The 26,552-nt window shown below is 41.0% G+C and overlaps 3 protein-coding genes across 6 annotated transcripts; 2 read left to right on the forward strand and 1 right to left on the reverse strand.

Moving 5' to 3' along the window:
* Nucleotides 1–1,223: 1,223 nt before the first annotated feature.
* Nucleotides 1,224–3,141, forward strand: gadd45gip1 (growth arrest and DNA-damage-inducible, gamma interacting protein 1). The gene is made up of 2 exons (XM_056407430.1): nt 1,224–1,639; nt 2,499–3,141. The coding sequence occupies exons 1-2, from the start codon at nt 1,239–1,241 to the stop codon at nt 2,788–2,790; spliced, it is 693 nt and encodes a 230-aa protein (XP_056263405.1). The 5' UTR covers nt 1,224–1,238; the 3' UTR covers nt 2,791–3,141.
* zgc:158403 (tetratricopeptide repeat protein 39A) lies at nt 2,603–20,081 on the reverse strand. 4 transcript variants are annotated; one of them, XM_056407428.1, is made up of 19 exons: nt 19,797–20,081; nt 19,270–19,374; nt 18,693–18,824; nt 18,331–18,389; nt 17,921–17,988; nt 17,599–17,663; nt 16,622–16,721; nt 16,488–16,553; nt 16,293–16,401; nt 16,128–16,195; nt 11,196–11,255; nt 10,673–10,834; nt 10,469–10,560; nt 8,114–8,234; nt 7,913–8,024; nt 7,691–7,805; nt 4,766–4,882; nt 3,742–3,887; nt 2,603–2,691 (listed from the first exon to the last, which is right to left on the reverse strand). In XM_056407428.1, the coding sequence occupies exons 1-18, from the start codon at nt 19,829–19,831 to the stop codon at nt 3,779–3,781; spliced, it is 1,695 nt and encodes a 564-aa protein (XP_056263403.1). In that variant the 5' UTR covers nt 19,832–20,081; the 3' UTR covers nt 2,603–2,691; nt 3,742–3,778. The 4 variants fall into 4 exon arrangements, with proteins under 4 accessions (XP_056263403.1, XP_056263400.1, XP_056263399.1 ...); XM_056407425.1 differs by lacking the exon at nt 2,603–2,691 and adding an exon at nt 3,169–3,246; XM_056407424.1 differs by lacking the exon at nt 2,603–2,691 and having other exon boundaries at nt 3,580–3,887; nt 19,797–20,067.
* Nucleotides 20,082–22,529: 2,448 nt separating this feature from the next.
* rpain (RPA interacting protein) lies at nt 22,530–26,266 on the forward strand. The gene is made up of 7 exons (XM_056407020.1): nt 22,530–22,651; nt 22,927–23,117; nt 23,348–23,423; nt 23,610–23,721; nt 23,949–24,012; nt 25,831–25,971; nt 26,132–26,266. The coding sequence occupies exons 1-7, from the start codon at nt 22,630–22,632 to the stop codon at nt 26,159–26,161; spliced, it is 636 nt and encodes a 211-aa protein (XP_056262995.1). The 5' UTR covers nt 22,530–22,629; the 3' UTR covers nt 26,162–26,266.
* Nucleotides 26,267–26,552: the final 286 nt, after the last annotated feature.

A 26,552-nucleotide genomic window follows, 5' to 3' on the forward strand; every position in this document is an offset into this window, starting at 1 on the left:
CTGATTGAAATTTCTCAAATAAACTATTATGATGTAGAAAGTCACACAACTGATTTGCGACCACTTTCTCAAGGATCTTGGAGAGGAAAGGGAGGTTAGAGATCGGTTTGTAGTTAGCCAGCACCTCTGGATCCAGAGTGGGCTTCTTCAGGAGAGGTTTAATTTTAGCTACTTTGAAGGAATGTGGTACGTGGCCTGTTAGCAGAGACACATTGATAATATCTAATAGAGAGCTGCCAATTAAAGGCAAAACGTCTTTAAGCAGCCTCGTCGGGATGGGGTCCAAGAGACAGGTAGACGTGTTCGAAGTAGAAACCGTTGAAGATAATTGGTCACGGTTGATGGGAGAAAAGCCATCCAAATATACACCAGGCTAAATAAGAGTATCGTCTCAATATGTAAACATGTACATACAAAATGTAATTCATTCTCATGCATGGTGCAAATGATCACATTTGTCATTACATACAGCTACAACAATAATACAGTGTATTTCTCTTATGCTTCACAATACATCCATCATACATTCATCTTAATATTCCCTATTTATAATATATTTCTGTATGTATTCATTTAAAACATAAGACTTCCTTATTTACATGTGCAAGTGTACAACAAATCCACTCCAACTCTAGTCTACAGTATTAACTTTTTTTATTTGTATTCATTATATGGAGCAACTGTCTGTTAACTGCACATGACAATAAGAAAATATTAGATATTGAATCTTGAATATTATCCCCTTCTTGTGCTTTAAGAATGCATGACTTGTGTGGACACACACATATACATCCACACACACACATATATATATATATATATATATATATATATATATACACACATGTATATATGTATATACATACATACATATGTATATATACATATATACATATACATTCACACACACACATACATATATATTTATACATAAATATATACATACATATATAGACACACACACACACACACACCTACACACATTATATATTGAAACAAAAAGTAAAACAAATAGAAATTTTAAATAATGTCTAAGTGGTACGTAATAAATTAAATTCAGATTATTGGTATAATCCATGGTTTTTTGTGCTGGGTACAGTCAATGCAACATTTTAAAGTATTATTTAAAGTAAATGTCAAACTGCACCAACACACGTACGACTCAGCAGTCACAATAAACAGGCACTGCAATAGTCACCTCCTTCTGTCTGTCGGGTCCTTCTTGTGAATTATCAAAGATGGCGGCATCCATGCTATGCAGCAGGACGGCAATGTTATGTAGGACTTTAAAGCTAATTTCATGTTCAAAAACGGTACTTTCCGAGGGCTCTCGGAGCGTGCTCCTAATGCAGACTAAGTCCTATAACCCCAAACCCCTAAGGCTGAACCTCCGCGATCAGTACATCCCTGACAAGGACAGCGAGAAGACACCCGAGTGGCAGAAGACGGTCCGGTATGACCGGAAGCTGTTCGGTCGGTACGGTTCTGCGTCGGGTATCGACCGTGCCTCGCTGTGGCCCAGTCACGAGCAGCTGGAAAAGATGATCGTGGAGGAAAACGAGTGGCACCCTCCATTGGCGGTCATGCTAAAGAGCATCGAGGAGAAGGAGAAAGAGCAAACCGAAAAGCGGACGGCGAAGTGAGTGATGGTAACGGTGCGCTAATGATCGGACGGGCTGTCAAACCCGCTTCGTGCGGCAGTTCGGTGCTAGCGCCAATATTACCGGGCGATACGGGTGTACGCATTAAAGTTGCTTCTCGTTATGTGGCGGTTAATATATGGGAGGCCCAGCCACGGGGCTAAGATAATGCGGCGGAAGATAAACCAGCAGCCATCGGGTCGAGGGTTTTTGTCCGACAACCTTGAACTTCTCACCACCTGATAGAGAGGGTCTTAATGTACGATATTTATCATATTTTAGACAGCTACTGGTAAATAATTATTTCAAATATTTAATTTTAAGCCAGGTTCAGTTGAGGACAAGTTACTTAAAAGTTACAATAATCGGTTAAAGGGGTAAGTACTCTCTTTCACAAGAGCCATCAGAGATGTCTACTGGCTACGAGCTTTAGTATACTTTGATTGATTATTGCACTCTTGTCACTACACGATTGACTGTTTTGCAATTGAGTTATTAGGGGAAATAATATTTAAAAATTATATGGTGTGATTTTTGCAGCGATCTGTGACAAACATTTGAAAGATTAAGTAAAGTGTTAAAGTCAGTGTTTATTAATGAATGTGTAAACAGGCATTTACAATCATGTATGTGTGCTATGTATTTATTGCAATTTTGATATTGACTGGCGACTGGTTTTGGGCTACAAAAGATCCAAATAAAGAATCTGACAATCAAAATGATTCCAGTTTATCCTGCGGGGACCATGATCTGTACCAAATTGTCCCAGCAGTCCACCTCTTTGATGTGGAGATGTAGCGCTCCACATTCAACTCTGTCATGCCAATCTCTCCCCCCACCCCAAATGTCCCATCACAGGGAGAAACTCATCGCCGCTAACATGGCCAAAATGCCCAAGATGGTGGCCGACTGGCGCCGGGAGAAGCGCGAAGCCAGGAGCAAGCTGAAGGAGGAGACTGGTCGTCGCACCAAGCTGCTGGCCGAGGCCAAGGAACGCTTTGGCTACACCGTGGACCCCCGCAGCCCCAAGTTCTTGGAGATGGTTGCCGTGCTGGAAAAGGAGGACAAGAAGAAGAGGAAGCTCATGAAGCGCAGAGATAAAGAGGAGAAGGTGGTGGGACCCGCCGTCGTATCTCCTCCGGCCTCCTAGTGTTGGTCCCAATAAATAACTATTTAATGTATTTAATGAAGACTGACGTGTGTTGCGCAGTAACAGCACAGTCCTTGTTTTGACCTGATGGCATCTGTAAAGACCTGAAATCAAGAAAGCCGATTTTCCTTCTGTAAAAAGCGAAACAACTTCAACCATGTTTATTTCTCATTACCTCTATGTATTTAGTTGTCACTGAGATAAATTTATTTCTGTACGGACTGCATGTTGTCTAAATGTGTTGTGTTTGTTTAAGATAAATGACAGTGCTGCTACTTTAGGCATCATTTATGACAAAACGAACAATTTGTATGGAGAATTTATTAAAGCAAAAATATTTTGTATACATTCTGAAGTTTCAAAAAAATGTGTACATACATAAACACCTTTTGGGTAAATTCAAACGCACCAAGAAGGTATGAGTGTCCCTGACGGTAATGAGCCTTTTCATTGGAACTGTAAGGAATGGGAAATTTATGATGAGTCAGAAATATGAAGCCAGTGAACCATTTCCTAAATTTCTAGATGTAAATTGTATTCTTAATTCATTGAATAGTATTTTAAAGTTGAAATACCATGAACCTAAAAAAACATTGCGTTCACTCCATTGTGTAATCACGAAGAGCTCTTTAACACAGTCAAATATAGCCCTTATTATACATTAGATTTTTTCAGGACATTTGTTACATTAGATATTTATAGTGTCTTTCAATCCACTGATTCAAAGTGTAGTGTTCTTTAATTTCCAGTGTAAACCATACAAATATTGTAAATAAAGTACTGTACATAGACCCAACTCGTAACACTTTAATGCTCTCGTCTGGGATAAAACAGGATACTTTTTTTCTCCTGTGATATCTTAATGAAGACTCAAAAATGAATACCTGACCACAGATAAAATACCCAGCATGCACTTGCCGAATATGTTTATAGGTTAAAATACAAACACACTGGGTATGAATCTGGAGCAGCCGTCACCGTGACGCTACTACATGTGAGTGTCCTCCTCCTCTCCGGCGTCGGCCTTGAGTTTGGCCAGAGCGGCGTGGACCCTGAACTGCGTGCGGGACTCCATCGAGTAGTGTTTGTAGTTTTGTCTACAGGTTTAAGACAGTGGAGGGAGGTTAAAAGGGTGAAGAAAAGAAAAAGGTTGGTGCTTTATTACATCAAGGTTAAACAGCAATCTGCTGAGTGAGTTGCCTTTTATCCAATGGGAGCAGAGGGTCGGTGTGTGGAGCCCTCAAGAGCCCATGTTAGTACCCCCCATGTGCGGATGGCCTTTCAGGTGTCGATTTAATAGGCAGAGAGCGACCTCTAGTGTTCCTGTACTGAAAGTACTCCCTGCACATTGGAGTACTGTCCTCTCCCAGCAGGCCTGAAATAACCACTCATCATTCTAATTGCAATGAATACATATAATGGGTAATAATATATTTGTATACTTATTACATATATTGACTCATTTCTAAATCAGATACGTGTGTAAATTCACAACTTCAGTGGTAGTAAAAAAAGAGCAGGACATTCTTTTGCAATAGTTCAGCAATGTGGTGGAATATGCTTATTTGCCAAGGTTCGGATGAGAAGTTTGAAACCCCTCGTGTCTATGCTGTGTTATGATGTTAGCTTAGCAACAAGACTGGAAATATGTGGAAATGGCTAGTTTAGGCTCTGGTCAAAGGTCATTGCATGTATTCAGCTTGTGAAACGTTCAAAAACCAAAGTCTATCAACAACAAGTCGCTGTCTTTTGGCAAAGAACATTTAATTGCTGCTACATATTATTCCCTACAGTAGCTGTCTAATAAATGGAAACGCTCACGGTGTAGTTGTTGAGTGTTGGGAAGATTGTCTTCTTGAACGAGACACAAGAGGAAGCACAAATGTGCTGTTGTGACAGTAGTATGAAAAATGAATAGGGGCTTAGATTTCAATTAACAATCCCAAAATATCAGTCTCCTACGCCGTGTACACACCTGGCCTTGTGCAGTAGCTTGATGGCCTCGTCCCTCCTGCCTTGGTCGATGTAGAGCAGGCCAAGCTCCACCAGGCAGTTGGGCACCAGGTAGTGGTCGAACCGGATCTTCTTTTCGCTGAGAAAACACAGGAAGAAGGTAAACCAACGGGGACGGTCACGTTACATTTTACACACATTAAGTCAACACCCTGGAAGACGGGAGAGTTTTTCCCCCCCCCTCCATGTGGGTTAGTGACAAACTACTTCAAGGTGCAAGTGACTTTTTTTCGTCCCGATGTGCGCGCACACGCCGGCATCCGAGCTCTGCGGCGCCCGACACGGAGATCGGAGCCGTGTTAACGCGACACGTAGAGACAGAATGACATGCTGCTGGTTAGAGACGACCAACAACAGACGGATTGGAAGCTCATTCTGCGCATGCGTTAAATGCGGTAAAATAAATTAACTAATTAATCCTGTAATTTAATTAACTGAGTTAACACGTTATTTTTCACAGCACTAATACAGGACTGTCTCAGAAAATTAGAATATTGTGATAAAGTTCTTTATTTTCTGTAATGCAATTAAAAAAACAAAAATGTCATGCATTCTGGATTCATTACAAATCAACTGAAATATTGCAAGCCTTTTATTCTTTTAATATTGCTGATTATGGCTTACAGCTTAAGAAAACTCTAAAATCCTATCTCATAAAATTTTAATATTTCCTCAGACCAAGTAAAAAAAAGATTTATAACAGCTGAGTGTTTGTCAAGGCTCAGGAAACCCTTGCAGGTGTTTCGAGTTAATTAGACAATTCAAGTGATTTGTTTAATACCCTACTAGTATACTTTTTCATGATATTCTAATATTTAGAGATAGGATATTTGAGTTTTCTTAAGCTGTAAGCCATAATCAGCAATAAATCAGAATAAAAGGCTTGCAATATTTCAGTTGATTTGTAATGAATCCAGAATGCATGACATTTTTGTTTTTTTCATTGCATTACAGAAAATAAAGAACTTCATCACAATATTCTAATTTTCTGAGACAGTCCTGTATATATATATATATATATACATACACATATATATGTTTATATATACACTACCGTTCACAAGTTTGGGGTCACTTAGAAATGTCTTTATTTTTCAAAGAAAAGCACTGTTTTTTCAATAAAGATAACATTAAATTAATCAAAAATACACTCTATACATTGTTAATGTGGTAAATTAATATTCAAGGTGGAAGTGTCTGGTTTCTAATGAAATATCTCCATAGGTGTATAGAGGCCCATTTACAGCAACGATCACTCCAGTGTTCTAATGGTACATTGTGTTTGCTAATCACCTTAGAAGACTAATGTCTGATTAGAAAACCCGTGCAATTATGCTAGCACAACTGAAAACAGTTATGCTGGTGATATAAGATATAACTGGCCTTCCTTTGAGCTTGAAGTTTGTAGAACAAAATTAATACTTCAAATATTAATCATTATTTCTAACCTTGTCAATGTCTTGACTAAATGTTCTTTGAAATGTTCAATTCATTTGATAAATAAAAGTGTGAGTTTTCATGGAAGACACGAAATTGTCTGGGTGACCCCAAACTTTTGAACGGTAGTGTATATATATATATATATTAGTGCTGTGAAAAATAACGCGTTAACGCGTTATAATTAAATTACAGGATTAATTTGTTTTGTTTTTTAACGCATTTAACGCATGTGCAGAATGATCTTACAATATACCTATTTAATCTGAACTATTTCCCGCTCTAATGCAGACGGTCGTGCTGTTCATCGGTAATGATCCTTCCGCAGGTTCACCTACGGAAACCTTGTTATGACTTTTACTTCCTCTAGATCAGGGGTGCTCAATACGTTGATCGCGGCGTAGTATGGTAGATGACATTTTAAAAAATTGGCCCGCCCCCCTGTAATTTTCTCTAGAGCACGTCTTTGTTCTTTTATTAAACTAAACGTTTGTTGTTGGTCATCTCTACACAGCAGCATGTCATTCTGTCTCTACGTGTCGCGTTAACACTTCTCGGCTCTCCGTCTCGCGCGCCGCAGAGCTGTGTATGCGCGCATCGGGACGGAGCAAAAAAAAGTCACTTGTCAATCCTTTCCGTGTCCGGGCCGGGTGAGGTTTCCCGTGTTGAGTCAAATTAAGCTGCAGGCTCCACTCCTGGTGGTGCCCTTCCGTCAATTCCTTTAAGTTTCAGCTTTGCAACCAAAGCCCGGCGGGTCATGGGAATAACGCCGCCGGATCGCTAGTTGGCGTCGTTTATGGTCGGAACTACGACGGTATCTGATCGTCTTCGAACCTCCGACTTTCGTTCTTGATTTATGAAAACATTCTTGACAAATGCTTTCGCTTTCGTCCGTCTTGCCCTGGTCCAAGAATTTCACCTCTAGCGGCACAATCCGAATGTCCCCGGCCGTCCCTTTAATCATGGCCCCAGTTCATGAAGAATACCCACAAAGTTAGTTTGCCTCAGCAGCTGGCTAAAGGAAGACTAGCTAGGAGGGCCTTTAGATTGTATCATGGTGTAGTTAATGGTTGACAAAAAAGAGAAACATTTTCTGTTTAAACATTCTGTTTAGGATGAAGATATATTAATGTTCCATATGGAACATTGTGTGTGTGTGTGTGTGTGTATGCTAAATAACTGCTGAGTTGCAGCACCATTGTTTTTTTTTATGAATAAAAAAAGAATGTATAAATGTATATATCCGTCTTTTGTCATAAATCTTTATGTTCTCACAAAAATATACCGAGAATATCGGTAATATGTGATTAATCATGATTAATCCACAGAAACCTGTGATTAATTTGATTACAATTTGTAATCGTTTCACAGCCCTAATATATATATATATATACATACTGCATGCAGGGAACAACTCGAGTGGGCTTGAAGTGAATCCACCGTAACTCACCTGGACAACACTTTGCGGAAGCTGTCCTCGGCGGCCTGGAGGAGACCCTGGTTCTTCAAACACAGACCCTTCAGCAGGTGGATCAAACAGCGGTCATCCACTGAATACTCGTTGTCTGTGGAGGAGGAAGCGGAGCGGCCATCAGCGCTCACATGGTATAGAGTTAAACTTCGGACGAGCGAGAGGTTGTTTGCAAGGTTCCGGCAACATAAATTGGATTACCGGGAGACTCCAGCAGACTGTGCTCCGCCTCTACCAAGGTCTGCACCATGCCTTCAGTCAGTTCTGGTCGCATGCTGATCATACTGAAACCGTTCCACATGTACATCATCTCCTGTAACGAAACGGCGAGCGCTGTTGGACGGCCGCTGGCAGTGAAACACGGAGCGCATTGTGAGTGTGTGGTGTGTGTGAAGCTTTTACCAACACCGGCACCGGCAGCCGGATCGGGCAGTGGGCCTTGTAGCGTCGGGCTTTGCGGATGGCAAACTTCTCGGTCGGGGGGGACTTCCCTGCTATCTTCTGCTTGAAGGTGGACACCTGTCTAAAAGACACATGGAAATAATAAAGAGAGAATAAAAACAAAGCTTGGGGGTTTGCTGTGGCAACAATGAGTGCAAATTACTTTCCAACAATGTGCTCTATGAAATATTTTCTTTTTCATTCCATCACTTGACCAGTACAACAAGTATTAAACACATGTAATTGTGAGTGAGTTTTAAGGGGCTGTTGACAGTTAATGGCACTTAAAAAATAATATAGAATAAAAAATGGTGGTAATCGAACCCACATTTACATATAATATTGCAGTTATATTAGAATCTTTTTTGAGGAATAATGCATGCAGATATATATATATATATACTAGGGCTGTCAGCGGTAACGCGTTAATCTATGCGATTAATTTGGCCGCGTTAACGCACTAAAATATTTTAACGCAATTAACGCAACTTTGTTTACTTCCGGTGTTCGTTGAAGTTTTTACACTCAAACCGAGTGTCAAACCGCGGCAGTACGGTTTAACACTGTTTCCGTTTTTAAAACAATTATTTCTCCACGAAAATAAGGAGCAGAAATCAGTTTAAACTCGTGGATGAATCAGTCGGGTTTCCTCCTCCGCTCCTTCCTCCCGTCTTCCCCTCTGATCCACAGAGGAACGGAGGGGCGACGTGTCAGGTGACGCGGCGCGGAAAGAACTCGTCACACGAAACCTTCACCGTGATTGGTCAATCCGTTTGTCTGTCAACATTTTGGGGAAAAAACAACCAATGAACACTCAGTAAATCACAAAGGACCTCCCACCTCACAGGTGAGGCTCTATAGCAGCCTGTCAGTCAGAGAGCAGAGAACACGACAACCAGGGCTGTGTCTACTACCGCACACTTGAGCACTTCGAGCACTGACTTTCAGTGCTCGAAGTGCGCCACACTGACAAAACCAGCAGAATTCAGTGCACTGAAAGTACCCGGATGGTGCACTGAAAACGGGCAAAAAATGTAGTGTAAAACGAAGGACAACTGAGCCTCATTGAATAGAGAGCTGAGATTGTTCTTGAATGTTTGATGTATAACACGTGGGGATGTGTCATATGAAAACGCCTTTAAAAGGTGAATTTTGTTGTTGTTGTAAAATGTATAAAATGAGCCCAGCCTCCAGAGGGTTAACGTGAATATTTGAATGTCAGTTAGTTTACCAAGGCCACTGTTTCTGCTGCTGTTCAGTGTTAAAGATGACAGGACCAATGGGGTCTCAATATACTTCTTTTTTTTTACTAATCTGATGTTTCACTGAAGAAACAATTTATCATCCACAATATTAAATACCTCGCTGGCACTTTATAGGTAGGAGCCTCTTTGAAAACACAGCTATGTGTGAAGTTTGGTTTTTAAAATGAATGAACTTTTAACTTTTAATTGCGATTAATGAATTTCAAAATGTGCGATTAATTAGTTACTTTTTTTTAATCGATTGACAGCCCTAATATAAACATAACATCATCCGTGGGCTCACACAGCTCGATGACTTTCACCGACTACATCTGAATGACTGTCTCTTCCAGTGCTACTAGAGTAGCAGCAGTAGTTAAATTCAGCAACGGCACGACGTCAGTGATGACGGGCGGAGCATCTCAACGATGATTGGCTTTCGCAACTCAGCGTCAGCCGTTTTCCCCCCCGCTTTGCTCTATTCGCATCATTCGCGCTTTCTGACGAAAAAGTTTGTCATTCGCATCTGCGCATTGACTTTGCATGGGATCTACACTTTTGAAAGATTCGCAACGCTTTTGGTGTGAACCCAGCATGAGGGTTCTCGTACCCACATTCAAGTAACACTGAATTAGTGAGACAGTGCCTCAAACCTTTTATGTTTGGACTAAAACATTTTTTATTTGGTGGGTTTATCATACATTAACAGCACATTTATCGTTTAAGAAATATTGCCACGACTCTGAGCTTTATTCCCAAGAGGTTACTGAGAAACTGGTCCATGTTTTGTCAGCTCGACTGCTCACACAACAACAATACAGACGTGTAAAACCTGTGATGGCTTTGGCTTCCAGTTCAGAATTGTCACAAGACATTGCAATATTGGCCAGAGATGATGCAACTGATCTACCCCCATCCCCCAGCAAATGCACTCTTTCATCCTCCAGTTGCACGTGTGTGAACACGTTTCACTTTGTTAAAAGTGCAAGTATGTCATGAACCTCAGGACAGTGTGTTCCCGGGATAAGTCATGCAACATCCAATGTGTGTGTGTGTATGTGTGTGTGGTTACCTGAAGAGCTCGACCTCGTCCTCCCCAAAAGGCCTGGCCTCATCTTCACGCAGCATGCTGAGGTAAGCAGCTTTCATGTAAACATACATGGTCTAGCAGGGAGAAAGCACAAACACACAAGTTGCTCATTTTTCTCTCAAGAGGATTTTTTGGACGCACAGGTCGAGAGATATTGGCCCAATCAAATTCCCCCTCGTCCTGTACCTTGGACCAGCGGCTCTCCTTGCTCAGTAGGTCTGCATAGAAGTACGCCATCTTCCAAGCCCGCTTGTAGGTGAAGCACCACATCAGCTCCCAGTAGCACATGTGATGGAACTGCTTCCAGGCCTGCTGGGCCTTGCAGCCGTCCTCAAAGAGTGCCACCGCCTGGCAGCACACATCGTATAGCACATTAAATGGGGTTCTACATGACCCTTTGTGTATGAGATCATGCACCCTATGTTACCTAAAATGCATTAAAACGTACAAGAATGTATATATATATATATATATAAAAAAATATATATATTTATATATATATATAAATATAAATACATAATTAATATATATATATATGCACAGAATATACACATACACACATATATATATATATATATAGACGTACGCAGGCATGCATCAATTAATTAGTACATTTTTCCAATGTTGGATGTTTGTTTGTACGTAAACATGTTTCCTCATCTTTGATGCTTCCCATAAAAAAAAAAGTGAAATATTTTATGAAACGCACCTCATCAATATTCCCCTTGATCTCTTCAGTCCTGCCTGCAAAGAAGAGAAATATTGCTCCCTAGAAAGAAGAAAAAGAAAGTACAAATAAATATCTCAATATATTCTTTGTAAAATGACAAATGACCTCATGAGATAAAGGATTGATCTCTGTACCGGTCTGACTTTTGTAAGACCGTAGACCATTCAACAGCATTGACAGGGAGCTGCTGTGCACTGGCTCTGTAAAATCCAGAATCACATTTTAAATTCTGTTTAAATGGATCGTGGTCCATGTACATTAATAATTTCACATTCATTGAATGTGTTGTAATTCTGTAAAGCTGTTCATTTTGTTCACATGAGATCTATTGCTTCTGTCCATTCAGCGAGAGGGATCTTCCTCTGTTGCTCTACTGAAGGTTTCTTCCCTTGTTTCCCTGTGAAAGGGTTTTTTCTGTTATTTTGGGAGTTTTCCCTGATCCGATGTGAGGTTAAAGGTCAGAGATGTCGTATGTGTACAGATTGTAAAACCCTCTGAGGCAAATTTGTAATTCTGGGCTATACAAAATAAACTTAATTGAATATGGAGGCTTATTAGCCACCAGTGTTACAGTATTACATATCAATCATCTGTCTGTTAAATAACCACCTATCTGCAGGCACACCTGTTGTTTTAAAATGACTCTTGGCAACCAAGACATTTCCATTATGGTTTAGTACACATTGTGTCAGAGCGCTGAGTTTGTTCTCTGGGATGGGCAGGCGTGTAGGTAAAAGGTGGAGTGTTAACAGGGATTGTGAATTTACAAGAATGTGAGTCAGGTGAAATGGTCGGAGTGTTAGTGTGTAAAAACAGAAGGAGATATGGCGCTCAGAATTCCGGGTGCAGAAGGAACATGCGGAGAGAGTAAGGTGGAGTGCACATCGGACAATTAATCAGGGTGGGGATGATGGAAAGAAAAGAGAAACCATGTGAGTGGAAGGAGGGATCTGTCAGAAAGAGCTGACCTACGGTGAGACACAATGGAGTAAAAATAAAACAATTACACTAACAAGGTGGCGCCCAAAGAAAAGAGAAGTGTTAATGAGGATCTGGCAGGAGACGTAATACAAACATTGGCATACAACTATTGGCAACGAGGAACTTTTTTTTACATTAATGATACTTCTGTACTCACTGTAACCACTAATTGGTGAGATGTAATAAAAACAAAGTATGATAGGGAAAGAAAACAATGGTGTTCATCCAGATGATCTCAACCAATTTCCCTCAAAAAGGCACGTACGGGTCTGTACCAAAATCTCAGCCATTAATGGGGAGTAAAATCTATGTATTTTCATTAAATCGGGAGAAACGATGGCCCACAACTACAAAAATGAGATAAATAGAAGGGAAACTTAAGGAAAAGAAAACTGATTGATCATTTAATGGAGTACTTTAGTGACGTATAGTAAAGTTTGAGTGTTCATAAGAGGCACATTGAAATACGAATGCTCAAAATAGATGCAGCAGAGGCCGTCATATCCTGATTTTTACTTTCCTCGACGACAAAAAACACCAGACGAACGGCCAAACTTGTTGCAGCTGCAAATTGTCCACAAAAGGTTTTCGCTTTTGGAACGAGAAGTGTGGCAGATGTTCATATGTAGCCAACCCTGACACGTTCAGATAATAAATAATTGTATATTGTAAAACATAACACATTTTATGGTTTCTTTAAGACTCTTAAAAAAAACTGAAAGATGTAGAATGAGTATTGTTATTAATTATTATTAAATGTATATCCTCGACATAAACATAAGTCAATATATAAAAAAACACATATGGTGAGAATATTTTGGCCCTATGATACGGTACAATCTACTTTAATATCCCAGTCTACACGTAACATATCGAATTATACAGCTGCCTCAAAAGTACAAACAAAGAAAACATTTAAACAATGCACATCATAACCACTAGATACACACAAAGCTAATTTGTATTGTTATTACTGGTTAGTAATATTATTATTAGTTAGAATCTATTGCACAACCCCAGAAGCCTAAAGTATGATGGAAATCTTTTATTTAGTCTTCAAACCAGTGGAGTTTACATAGGGATACTGTGTTATGTTTATTACACAACATAGAGTAACCCAATGGTTCTTTCTAGAAGCTAGGCAGTGAGCTGCAGTAGCCTTGCAAGCTAACAGCCAGTCGCAAACAAGCTAGCATAGTACCTTCCCAAACCCAAAATGCTAACATTCAAAGATAAATACACTTTTTTGTGATTCTGTTTTTGTTACGGGGGAGGAGCCTGTTTTCCGTTACGGGGTAGGAGTCTTTTTTTTGTGACGGGGGTGGAGTCTGTTTTCCATTACGGGGGCGGAGTCTGTTTTTTGTGACGGGGCGGAGTCTTTTTTCCTTTACGGGGGAGGAGTCTGTTTTTTGTGACGGGGCGGAGTCTGTTTTCCGTTACAGGGGAGGAGTCTGTTTTTTGTGATGGGGGAGGAGCCTGTTTTTTTTACGGGGGCGGAGTCTGTTTTTTGTGACGGGGGCGGAGTCTGTTTTCCATTACGGGGGAGGAGTCTGTTTTCTGTTACGGGGGAGGAGTCTGTTTATTGTGACGGGGCGGAGTTGGTTTTTTGTGACGGGGGCGGAGTCTGTTTTCTGTTAATGGGGGAGGAGTCTGTTTTCTGTTACGGGGGAGGAGCCGGTTTTTTTGATGGGGCGGAGTCTGTTTTTTGTGACGGGGGCGGAGTCTGTTATCCGTTACGGGGGAGGAGTCTGTTTTCTGGTTCGGGGAGGAGTCTGTTTTTTTTGTGACGGGGAGGAGCCTGTTTGTTGTGACAGGGGCGGAGTCTGTTTTTTGTGACTTTCATACCTCCTTTCCTTCCTTGCCTCCTTTCCTTACTTCCTTCCTTGCCTCATTGCCTAGGTTCCTTCCTACCTTACTTCCTCGCCTCCTTCCTTCTTTCCTTGCATGCGTTCCTTTTCTATCCCTCCTCCGCAGCTCGGACCCCACTATATATCATAAATGAGAATCTGTGTGTGTCAAACTGCTCTAGTGAGAACACCTGTGTGCTGCCAACATCAAAGTGATCGCTTCAAAGGGAAGACAGTTGCCAGAATTAACATGGAGTTAAAGCTAGGGAACTCCTATCAAACTCAAAAAGTCAGATAACCGTCACTCCATTTCTTTCGCCAATATTGTTTGAGAGGAAGGATGACTTGATGAACAGATAGTGTGAATGGTGGGACTGTCGGGTAAGACATGTGTCTCTAGCGGCGATTTAGAAAGCAGGTACGATTGTCTGTGAGAAATCTTTTTGGAGGGAAAGTTGTTATGGTGCTCTATGGGGCAAAATGTGGACTTGCTCCCTCGTTAAGGCTTCTCTAGAAAAATCTGGGAAACTGTTGGATTCCATTGTCACATGTCTACGACAAGTACAAGATTCCCTACTACTTTACCAGAAAATAATGCCTAAAGAGTAAGAATTGTGGCCGTAGTGACGATATACAAATCTTTTTTTTGCAAGATTCTGAAGCAGCACTGCACTTTAGCGAAGACGTCACCGCTCTAAAGGTGCGTTCACACCAAAAGCATTGTATGGATGTGAATGAATGATGGTGGTGGTCGGAGGGGCCGTAGGCGCTGATTCGCAGCCTCGCTTCCGTCAGTCTGCCCCAGGGCAGCTGTGGCTACTGATGTAGCTTACCACCACCGGTATGACTGTGTGTGTATGACTACTGGACTCTGGACTCTGTAAGCGACTTTGGGTATTTAGAGAGGCGCTATATAAAATTGAAGGTTATTATTATTATTATTTGTTATTATTATAAAAGCGGGCGGCGCGTTTGGGGCGACGCGATGTGGGCGACACGTTTACAGCGGTGTGTTTTCAGCGGCGCAATTTTCGCCCCGAGTTGAAATATTTCAACTTTGAGGCGGTAATCTCGCAACTCGGGCCAATCAGCTCTTGTGTTCCGCTCTCGTAGCGCTGGAGGCGGAAGTGTTTCAGACGTAACAGTAACTTCATCGGTGAAAGTGACCGAGCTGTGTGAGCCTATGGGTGACGTCATGAATCCAAACACGAGGGCGTTAGTGTGTGGGATGTCCACAACAAGTATAAAGCAGAACTAGTGGTTAGTTATTCTGGTGGATGAAGGAAATGATAACGGTCTTTACGGAGTCGAGACACGGAGATAAGCCCCGCCCCTCGCGGAGCGTCTCGACGCTTATGGCTTGAACACGGTGAATGGTCGAGCGAGTAAACTCACGCGTTTTGGGCGACGCAAATTTTGTTTCCGCTTTTGGTGTGAACGCACCTTTAGGTCCCCCACACACACACATTGAAAACTGCAAGACGAGCTGAAAAACACCAAACTAAAAAGGGTTGTTTTAGCTAACAATGTTCTCAACATTTTAAAGGTGGAATTGTTTCTTTAGCTGAATGTATGTCGATATTGTAAGCTTTTAAAGTTGAACAAGTTTAAGCGGGCTTGAAGATTTCCACCATTGGATCCCATTCATTATTTATTCCATAAAATAATTCATCATTTGAAAATTTGAAAAGATAAAAAATATTTGAAAATATACAGTAATAGGTGAAGGCTGTGTGAACATAAAAAAAATGTAATAGCTGAATTTGCTGAAAATATGAAGATACTGTAAGTTTTTTTAAATTGAAGATTTTCTCCATAGGATCTGATTCAAGAAAAACAACATTAAAGTATTTAAAGATTACAAAAATTAAAACATTTGAAATATGAAAAGTCTTTCCCCTCTATTCCTTTGAATGGTTTAAATAGCTGAATATATGAAGGACTAGAAGAGGGACAAAAAAGTTACGGAATAAATAGAATAATAATAATAAAAAGTTTATTAAAGAAGCCAAGAACAATAGTGCATTCCAACTAATAAAGATTACAAGAACAATAGTTATTAATAATCCTGATTGACACTCACCCGTGGGTAGCGGAGAAGGAAAGGTTTCAGCAGCCTCTCGGCTTCAGTGACTTCTCCCTCACCTGTGCCTGAGAGGACAGAACAGAGACGTGACATGTTACGACGTTGAGCTTATCGCACAGATCTAAATTATCCGAATCTGCAATATTTGGGGCCCGGCCCTACCTAGTATGAACGTGAGAAAGGTGTAGTAGCAGAGCAGCAGCAGAGCGCACAGCATGGAGCGCAGATTTATCCCCGTCGCACCATCGTGCAGCAGGGACAGACCGTATTCCTAAATAAAAAGGGACCACACCCATGAGTGTGAGCGCGAGCGAAGGAGTGAAAAAGCTAAAACGGGGGGAAATGAGTGTATTGCACCTTATCTCCGGAGAATCCCGCGAACTCCAAGACTTTGAGTATCCTCGGAGGAAACAGAGAGAGTGTCTATGAATGAAGGAGACAAACGATTACACACGACACGCATTCAACTGATGTTGTTAAAAGACACGTACCAGGTTAAACGCTCCGATTCCAAATGATATTCCTCCCTCTAAGTGCACGTGGCTCGGTTCTTTGAGACAGCTGTGAGATTTAATGAAGGAATGCAGTTCTCTGGATGAAAAATAACAACAAGGCATCTGTGTCAGTTTGAAAAAAGAAAAGAAAAAGAAAACACCCTATACTGTGTATGGAACGTGACTAAGAGAGGAAAGAGAAATGTAAAAAGGGTACTCTGGTGATTACTTCCATAAGGCTAGGGATTTTGTATTGTACAGATTAAACTGACTCTGTGCAGCAGAGGCTAAAATAGTCTGACTTTAGTCCAAAAAACACTTTATCCTTCATTTCCCAAAAGGCAACTTAACAGCATCCTTTTTTTTCATACCTTATCTGCCCGATAAATTAATTAAATTAAATAAAAAATTTAAGGAAAAAAGAATAAATCTGCACGAGAAAAACTTGGGAGTAAAATGTAAAAAATAAAAATATGACAAAACTATGACATAACTAGAATGGGCACTCGGTAGAGCGCATACCTTCGCATTTCACAAGATTGGGCATTGAATTATGAACATTTTGGCATTAGTTGCATGCCAATTGGATACAAATTGACCATGCTATGGTAAAAAGATTTTGACCTTTTCATGACCTTGACCTTTGACCCGATTGATCCCAAAATATAATCAAATGGTCCCCGGATAATAACCAATCATCCCACCGAATTTCATGCGATTCGGTTTAATACTTTTTGTGTTATGCGAATAACACGCATACAAATAAATAAATAAATACACGGCGATCAAAACATAACCTTCCGCATTTTCAATGCGAAGGTAATGATAGTCACTCTTTAAAAGGTTTCCTCCAAAACTATTAAAGGCAAATTGTTGGAGTCCCTTACTAATACTGAATAATAATACCGTAATAAATACTTTTTTCACATGAACGTAACACACCAGTCATATTCGCCAAATACCTCTTTACTTACTTGTAAATGAGGTAACTGTTTCGTACTTTTATCCCCCCTTTGATGAAACTCACCATGTTCTCATCCTGCAAAAATTAAATCCATTAATAAAAACATTAATAAGAGGACAAGAATGAATTTGAGAAGAGGTGCTTGGATTAGATTTAGCTCTATGGAATGGACAATGACATGAGTGGAATTTGCATGCCACATATTTACAAAAAATTATACACTGTGTTGACAAGCTGGATCATGTGGGAACCAGTTGTGTGCTTTAGGATATATATATATATATATATATAGTTCATGGAGGAGTTGTAAAGAGTGGCTTCGCCTACCACACCTGTAAGAAGGTGAGAGCAGCTCTTTGGAGTTGGCACTCTGCGTAACACACTTCCGCATGAAGCTGCACTGCAAAAACACACACAGACACACATTTAGTCATACATAACATACAATTGCAGCCATTCCTGTCACAGGATGAATTGTAATTATTTGGTGATCCGCTGTCCTCTTATTTAGCGACATGATCACTTAAAAAAACGAAGCTTTTACCGTAGAATGTTGTTATCCAGCTCAGAGATGCCGAGACACGACACACCAATAAATTAGCTAATTAGCATGGACCTTATTTTTTTCTTTTTATACCGCGGGTGTAATTATCAATGAAACATAGTTGAAAACCAAATGGATATCGCCATTGAAATAAGGAAAACAAATCTAACAAAAATCGATTTAGGGTGGACTTTTTACCTTCAGTGAGCGAACCCCCGACCGACTTGTTAGACAAACTCGGTGACTTCCGTCGGAACCTGAAACACCAAACAATATTTCAGCATAAAAAAATATTAGTAATATTCTGTTGATAATTCCCGCCAACCACATATTTGCAGACAGCAATCATCCGCTAATTACAACATGTGTCCAGGCTATCTTAGCAGCCTGCTAGGCTACAATGGCTCCTCTCATGCAAACACAGTCAAATCGGGCCATGGAAATTAATTTTGTGATAAATGTGCCTGTCGCGACTGAGGGGGAAAAAAAAAGTACTGCGCTTTTAGGGCACAAAATGATACTCTGTCAAAACCCATTGAGGGTCACGTGACCATCCTGACCTCTGGCAGACCTCCTGGGCATTCTTCATGGTATTTCCTGCGTTGCTGATGTCCTCCGGCTGGAAAGTCATCATGGCCTGCATTTCCAGCACTGTGGCGTAGATAAGAGCGTGGTACATGCTCTCGTTAACTCTACATAGGGAGGGGGGACGCAGAAAGGTAGTAATCAACACAACGTCACACTGTAAGCAAACAAGAGAGGCCGGCTACTGTTGTGAAAAAGATAAGAGTGAAATATACAGTATGTGCTTCTCTTTACGCTTCCTATCTCCTCCCTGCTGCCGTTCCCAGGCAGGTCTTGTGCACACTGTTTATTTTTTGCACCGCTTGGCTCTCGGGATCAGTTAGGCCTTTGGGCGTCAGCTTCAGCAAACACCTCATATCCTGGAAGACCCAAGGGCCTGGACGGGGGGCCACCGTCACGCTGCGAGACCTTCCTCGACATCAGGCCGATAGCCCCGGGAACTAAATATGTCTGACAGCACGCTGAAACGCACTACCGAGAATGAACCTAAAGACTCACCCCCCCCCCCCCCCCCAATGGAGCCAACTATGACTCATGAGTCAATTCTCTTACCTTGGCCGCAGCATCTCTAGGCTCTCATTAAAGTGGTTGTTAAGGAAGAGGTCCAGCGCCTCCATGCACTCGTCCAGGCACTCTTTCAGAGTCATCTGCGAGGAGCTGCAGCACAAAACAGAAAACATGGGTGATTTAGCTGTGTGTGTGTGTGTGTGTGTGTGCAAAACGCAATAAAAGTTTAAATCTTTCCACAAAACACACGATGCAATATGAGCATCATAACACTGCAGCACCTGCTATATACTATTACATATTAGAGTCCAAATGAAGTGTTTTCAGTCGGCCATGTTTTGTTTACCAAGACCCGCTTCAGTGTTGAACTGGAACTCTTACTGGAACATTACGTCAGAAGAAGACAAGGAAACGACGACTAAATCCAGCATTTCCTGGCCAATTTATGATTATAGCCAATTATTATTCCTCCTCCACAGAATCCCAAACTGGCGGCGAAGAACAGGTTCAAGATATTAACTATTTTAAAGAAAGACAAACTTTTTTTGCATTGCCGTGTCAGTTGAGCCTACTTTTCTGCAGCATTTGCGTCTTTCCCATTGGACATGTTCTCTCTCTCTCTCTGGACGGGTCGCGAGCGCCCCGACACCTGTTAGCAGCTCAGCGGGTCCTCGCAGAACTATCAACATACATTCACCGCTTCAGAACACCTGGGGAACCGAACTTCTGGTCGTACGGCAGTGCGCGCGGAAAGTTGGCGTCGCCTCACGTGAAGTGCTCCGAAGGTGATGGCACGCGCTCGTCTGTGAGGATCCTGAGCGAGCGGAGCCCACCTTCGAGGCGCATCCGACTCCTCCCCCCATGACGTCGCTGCCACGCACACATTAAAACATACCCTGTTAAAGTGGTCGCTTCGACGGGTTAAAGAGGAGCACCGACCAATGCGTTCTGTCTGTGTCCGTTTGTGAGCGCGAGCTACTCGCTCGTGCTCCATTGACGATGTCATGCGTCCGAAAATCCAGACTGAGATGCTACTACGCAAATATACGTGCGATTTTTTTATGTCATGTATGTCAAACTAAATTGTATTAAACAATAGTTGCATACTATTTCTGGAGAAATATTACACGCACACACTGGACACGCGAGTATTATACATCCCACAATGCTATGCGTTAGTGGCGGACAGTTCTTTCACGATGAACCATTTTTAGTGTAGTAATTTTGATTTCACTTTGCTAATATGTATATATGTTTTACTTCATTCAGACTTTATGGTTTTAACAAATCGTTTGGTGACATAAGGTTTAGAACGGGTTTCCGTAGTTAGGAGTGGAAGTTATCATTAGGCGACGTGGTTATAACAGTTCAGGCGATCTGTAGGCTAGTACACGCAATAAGTGTATGTGGTGAATTGTATGCAGATTTCGGACGCAGAAATGTTGTTTATGGAGCACTTCCATACTTGATAACTTCACGAAATAGAGTTTTTCATGTTTGCCCATTCGCGTTAACGATTTTTCAAATGTGCTTAATTTCCCTTTAATGTTTGCTTCAGCAACCTTTAAGTGTTCATTCGCCCACATGGACTTCATGTTATTGATATACTTTTGCAGTGGGATCACAATGTATTATCAACCTTAAGAGCATATTAGATTTTGCTCCGTAACATATAGTAGTGAACAGTAGCCTACGTTTGGAAGGATGCAGCTTTTCTTTACTTTAGGGGACCAGGAGACAAAATGTAAAGTTTTTACTACATTAGATCAATTTGAATAAATTTGAAATGAATCAGTGATTGCAAACAGCAATATGTATTTAAAACATGGAAGAAATGTTTAGATGTGTTCAATTCCATTCAATTGATTTTATTAGCCAGTTTGTAAAGCCCAGAATCTCAAATTACAAATTTGCCTGAGAGGGTTTTAGAATCTGTACACATACGACACCCCTGACCTTTGACCTCACATCAGATCAGGAAAAACTCCCCAAAAAATGAAAATAAAACCTTTCACAGAGAAAAAAGAGAAGACACCTTCAGGAGAGCAACAGAAGAGGATCCCTCTCCCCGGATTGACAGAAGCAAAAGATGTCATGTGTAGATGGACAGCATTACAGAGTTACAACACATTTAATGAATGTAAAATTATTAATATATATATATATGTATGAATAATTAGTAGGCAGTACACCCTCTGGATTAAGTATCGTCTATAGGCTGATTCCATAGGTTTTAGACACACTGTTTGATCACGTTCAGGCCAACACAACAATAAAGAGTTTCTTAATATAATTCATAATTATTTCTACACCGTAACGCCATTCTTGGCTTTGAAACAGCATCATTTGAAGGAATCAAATTCACAGAGGAAAAGCAAAAGAATATTTTCACTCTTAAGTAAATCTGAAATCACGAATTGTCTCTGAATCCAGAGGAACTATTTTTCCAAACAGCATAGAAGTAAAAGACTCATCATGCAATCCAACCCAGCGCACATCTCAGTATGCAAGTCAAGAGCAAATAATAAGTAAAGATATGGACTGAGCTAGAATATGTAACTGTGGAGATCCGGACAAGGGAAGGAGAGATCATAGTTATACATTTTCATAATCCCTGTAAAAAATTTGATGTGAATAGGCTGGCTGAAATTGAAAGGATAGGTGTCAACAAGGTGGTGGTGTGGGGATTTTAATATAGCACATTATGGGTTGGAGTAAGACTAGATGTAAACGGGGAGGTAATAAAAGAGTTACTATAGAGGGACATAATTTGGTTTCCTTAAATTATGGTAGAGGGACTAGGTTAGATGTTCACATGTAGGGAATATGTCGGAACTAGACTTAACTATTGTATCTAGGAATTTATTTAACCAGAGGAAGCATTGTAGGAGAAAATATATGAACCAGACTGAGGATTGGACACATAACACTGAACAAAAACTATGCAACTAATAAATAAACACTCAGAAATTCATAGTTTATAGACATGCTGCGAGGAAGTTGGAAGTAGAGGAAATGCAATTAAGAAATGCATTAACCTTGGTGGCAATAGGTACTGCAATATTTTTTTTAAACATAATTGAGTGGAAGGATACAGGTTAGGTTTTTCATTTATTTTTTTAATGTGTTGATAACTCTGGACTACACACCCATACAAGTAGGTGGCGGTAGTGCACCTTTTGTTGGATGCCATCCGCTATAAAACCTAAAAAGAAGAAGAACGCAGCGCACGTTAGGTTCCGGGTCACGGGGTTAAACCGCTGACATGTTTTTGTTTTAGAACTCTCCCCCAATTTGAGCCATTAGTGCTTCTTTTATTATTTATGTCACTTTACCCTCTCTAGTGGCAGCTAAGATGGATTCTTTGCACAGACACCGCTCACTTTATAAAGGAACCACTCCGCCATGGAAGGAAACGTACCGCCAGGTGAGAAACACAGCTGGCGAACGTTAACTTGTGAGTTAGCTAACAGCTAGCTTAGCTATCTAATGGCTGACAACTGACAGCTAGTAAGCTGTATGTATGCATAACTAGCTGCATGTGTACATAAACTGTCTGTTTGTGTACATATGCTAGCTTTGTGTGTACATATACTAGCTGTATGTGTACATAATATACTTGCTGCATGTGTACATATACTTTCTTCATGTGTAAATATACTAGTTTTTTTATGTTCTGTTTTTCTCTTCCGATTTTCGCAGCGCTGTGTGGACAGACTGAAAAACAGCCGGACAAGGCTGCTGGAGAGGTATCGGCAGATGGGGAGAGCCCGCAGCGGATCGGCTGCGGGGCCTCCATCATCGTCCAGGAGGTGATGGAGGAGGAGTGGAGCGCTCTGCACTCCGAGGACCGGAGGCTGCCCTCGATGTGGGGCCCAAAGGGCATGGAAGAGGTCTGTTAGTCTTTTCCTCTTACTAACGAGGTTTACTAATACTCCTGGGTCTCTCTCTCTCTCTCTTTTTCTCTTTCTCTTTGCTCTGTTAGATGTCTACTCCCAGAGAGAGATCACCTTCTACCCTTTTTAGACTGCGCTGCACCTATTTTTTTAAACAAAAAAAAAGTCAAAATAATTATTTCTTAACAAGAAATCGGTCTGTTTGCTTCTTTCTTTTCTTCCACAAGCAAATGTTTGGTGTAATGAATGAGTACGATGAACTGGCAGTACTGGAAGAAATCCAACAGGAGCTGGTGTCTCATGGTACAACATTTCGATCATTCAAACCACAATGTTTATTATATTTGTATTATATTATAAATGTAATAATATTCAAACAAATGCCACAGAGCAAAGTGATTATATGCTTGCGGCAGGGTTGAGATGTTTTTGCTGATGCACTGTAAAAAACTAAAAGATAACCTGTTGACTGTGTATTCTGTGCCACAGAAATGTCTATTATTGAAGAGTACGAGAGGAACCTTCAGTTTGAGCAGCAGTACATATCGTCTGTTGTGGAGGGGATGGAGGACACGTATATTATTTGCCCCATATGTCACATGTGAGTCTGAGGAATGGCGTATGGTTTCACATATCTTCAACCACCAATCTCAAATTGCACAAACACAATTTAAAACCAGTTGTGGACAGGCATCTCTAATTTTTTTTATTTCTCTTTTCCATAAATTGTCGATGCAAACATGGAAATCTGTCGCTAATGCCATGTGGCGGTTGAAACAAACACACATATTTCTGATTCCAGTTTTGCATGCTTCTTCTCTCTCACAGAAACAACTTGAACATCAACAGCCATTTCTTCTCCTGCCCCTGTGGACTGTACCATAACACCAAGGTTTGTTTGTTTGTTACACTCTGTTGTGTTAGATCGGGGCCCTATTCCTCGTACCTGGCTAACGTTGTTAGCGGGATAATTTTCAGGATTGGATTATATAAATCTGGCTATTTGATTCCACAAAGTTTGTTTGGCAAAATCACCATAGCAACACATACACAAATGTGAACCTGCTAAGTTAAATTAGCTGGGAAAGCTTACAGCTCCCTTACTCAGAGATCCCATTGATGAAGGAGAGACATTAATTAGATTTGCGTTTTATAGGGAGAGCGTTCTTATCACGTCATGATGACTTCCTATGCGAGAGCTATCCATTCTGCCCACAAGGAATCATTTATTAAAGACTTTCTCGAGCCATCAAATCGCCCAAACGAGGTAGATTTTGTCAATCGAAAAGGCTTTAACAGCATTAATGTGCAGGTACTTTTGACATAATTTTCCTCAAATTAAATTGCTTTAAAAACAATCATGTCTTTGACAAGAGGAGTAATGAACCGTGCAATTGCCTGCTTTAAGCTAATTATGTACTGTACAATACTCATATACTGTACAATACCATCCATGTACTGTACAATACCCATGTAGTGCACAATACCATCCATGTACTCTACAATATCCATGACATCTTAGATGATCTGTGACTCCACCTGCCTCATAACAAATGTTGAGGCTCCGTCCACGACTCCAGAATATTGTAGAACATTTTTAAGGTTGACTCATGAGAAGAATAGAGAGAATCACACACAGAATTATTTTACATCTCATTGGATGATGCATTCCAGCAAGAACATTTTAAGAAATATAATTGGATTTATTGGGTTGACGAGGCACTTAAAATGAGCCGATCCATTTTACCAACACATATCCTGCGTTCACACTAAAAGTGTTGCAAGTAGATTCCATGTCAATGCACAGATGAGGATGGATGCGAATAAAGAGGATTTTCATCCAGTTATTCAAACATAGTCGGTGAAAGTCACCGAGCCTACGGGTGATGTTATGAACCCAAACACGAGGGCATCAGATGTTCCGACGTTGGTGGGATTTCCACAACAAGTATAAAGCAGGTTATTTCTTATATGGTGGAATCTATAACTGTTTCCACAGAGATAAGCCACGCCCCCTCAAGTGCAAATTTAGTTAATGAATAAACCACAAATAGTCTTGAGATTAAACTCACATGAGTATTGTGAATATTGGTGTGAATGCAGCATTAAGGTGCGTTCACACCAAAAGCGAAACTATTCGCGCGACCAAATCCCATGAAAAGTCAACGTACAGACGCGTGTGGCTGCGATAGACGCGATATTTTTCCGGACGGCACATTTGGGGCGACGCCAGTGGGCGACGCATTTTAACCGGCGCAATTTTCGCCCCGAGCTGAAATATTTCAATTTTGAGGCGGTCATCTCGCAACTCGGGCCAATCAGCTCTTGAGTTCCGCTCTCGTAGCGCTGGAAGCGGAAGTCTTTCAGACGTAACAGTAACTTCATTGGTGAAAGTGACCGAGCTGTGTGAGCCTACGGGTGATGTCATGAACCCAAACACGAGGGCGTTAGTGTGTGGGATGTCCACAACAAATATAAAGCAGAACTAGTGGTTAGTTATTCTGGTGGATGAAGGAGATGATAACGGTCTTTACGGAGACGAGACACAGAGATAAGCCCCGCCCCTCGCGGAGCGTCTAGACGCTTATGGTGAGAACACGATTATGATCATCTTCAGCTCGTCAGGGGAGAAAAAAGAGTCTTCCTTTGAGGTAATTTGCCATTGTGCTGTTAGAAAATCATGGTTCATTCAACGACTTTCCGTCTTCAGAAACAGAACGTCACCCCTGACGTCCTGAGGAGTCTCCTGGAGTCCAAGGTGTCGGAGCACATGGAGGACTGTCTCCACAACCCTGTTTTCTCCGTAGCTCCCGACACAGACGGCTCTCCCAACCTCATGATGAGCTGCAAGGTAGGGCCAAGTCTTAAGTTTCAGGAAGGTAATACCCAAAAAATACTTTTTGCTAGTTTCCTTTTCTCATTGGCCAATTTGTTTCCATTTTATTATTGCACATGTTGCTCATATATGTTCTCTGCTTAACTTAACTGCTTTTTTGTTGTTGTGCTTTCAGGTTTGTGACTACCTGTCCATTGTCCTGTGAAAGCAGACACAGCTGTTATAAGTGACTTAACTTTTGATATTGGATTTTTATTTGATTGTTTTGTTTTTTGTGAAATAAATACAATCTTTTTTGTAAAATATTTAATATGTTTGTCTTACTTTAGTTTACTGTATGCTACCCATTTCCTTGAGTCTGGCCTGTAACTTTACTAGTTTCATACCTGCAAACTTGTCACCTTGAACTCAAAATAGGTCATCCACGTGAATCGTGGAGATCCGAAGAGTTTTTGTTTTGGGGGGGGGGGTTGCCCACCTCGCCCACCTGGCCCGCTGCCGTTGAGATTGCAGTGAGACGCGGAGAAAAGTGTGACGTGGTGCTCTTCGCAATAAAACATCTTTGATTGGACGTATCGCGTCTCGGCCAATCAGCG

Source organism: Pseudoliparis swirei, chromosome 23 (genome assembly GCF_029220125.1).
Source record: "Pseudoliparis swirei isolate HS2019 ecotype Mariana Trench chromosome 23, NWPU_hadal_v1, whole genome shotgun sequence".
NCBI classification, from domain to species: Eukaryota; Metazoa; Chordata; class Actinopteri; order Perciformes; family Liparidae; genus Pseudoliparis; species Pseudoliparis swirei.

What these genes read in the sequence shown, in the direction of transcription:
- gadd45gip1 (XM_056407430.1), top strand. Translation starts at nt 1,239, where the DNA reads ATGGCGGCATCCATGCTATGCAGCAGGACGGCAATGTTATGTAGGACT. An exon ending in ACCGAAAAGCGGACGGCGAA is followed by an intron (nt 1,640 to 2,498) that starts GTGAGTGATGGT and finishes GTCCCATCACAG; the next exon opens with GGAGAAACTCATCGCCGCTA.
- rpain (XM_056407020.1), top strand. Translation starts at nt 22,630, where the DNA reads ATGGAAGGAAACGTACCGCCAG. An exon ending in GGAAGGAAACGTACCGCCAG is followed by an intron (nt 22,652 to 22,926) that starts GTGAGAAACACA and finishes CGATTTTCGCAG; the next exon opens with CGCTGTGTGGACAGACTGAA. An exon ending in GCCCAAAGGGCATGGAAGAG is followed by an intron (nt 23,118 to 23,347) that starts GTCTGTTAGTCT and finishes TTCTTCCACAAG; the next exon opens with CAAATGTTTGGTGTAATGAA.
- zgc:158403 (XM_056407428.1), bottom strand. Translation starts at nt 19,831, where the DNA reads ATGTCCAATGGGAAAGACGCAAATGCTGCAGAAAA. An exon ending in GCCCAGGAGGTCTGCCAGAG is followed by an intron (nt 18,390 to 18,692) that starts GTCAGGATGGTC and finishes TTGGTGTTTCAG; the next exon opens with GTTCCGACGGAAGTCACCGA. An exon ending in GACGAGGTCGAGCTCTTCAG is followed by an intron (nt 8,235 to 10,468) that starts GTAACCACACAC and finishes TGTGTCTTTTAG; the next exon opens with ACAGGTGTCCACCTTCAAGC.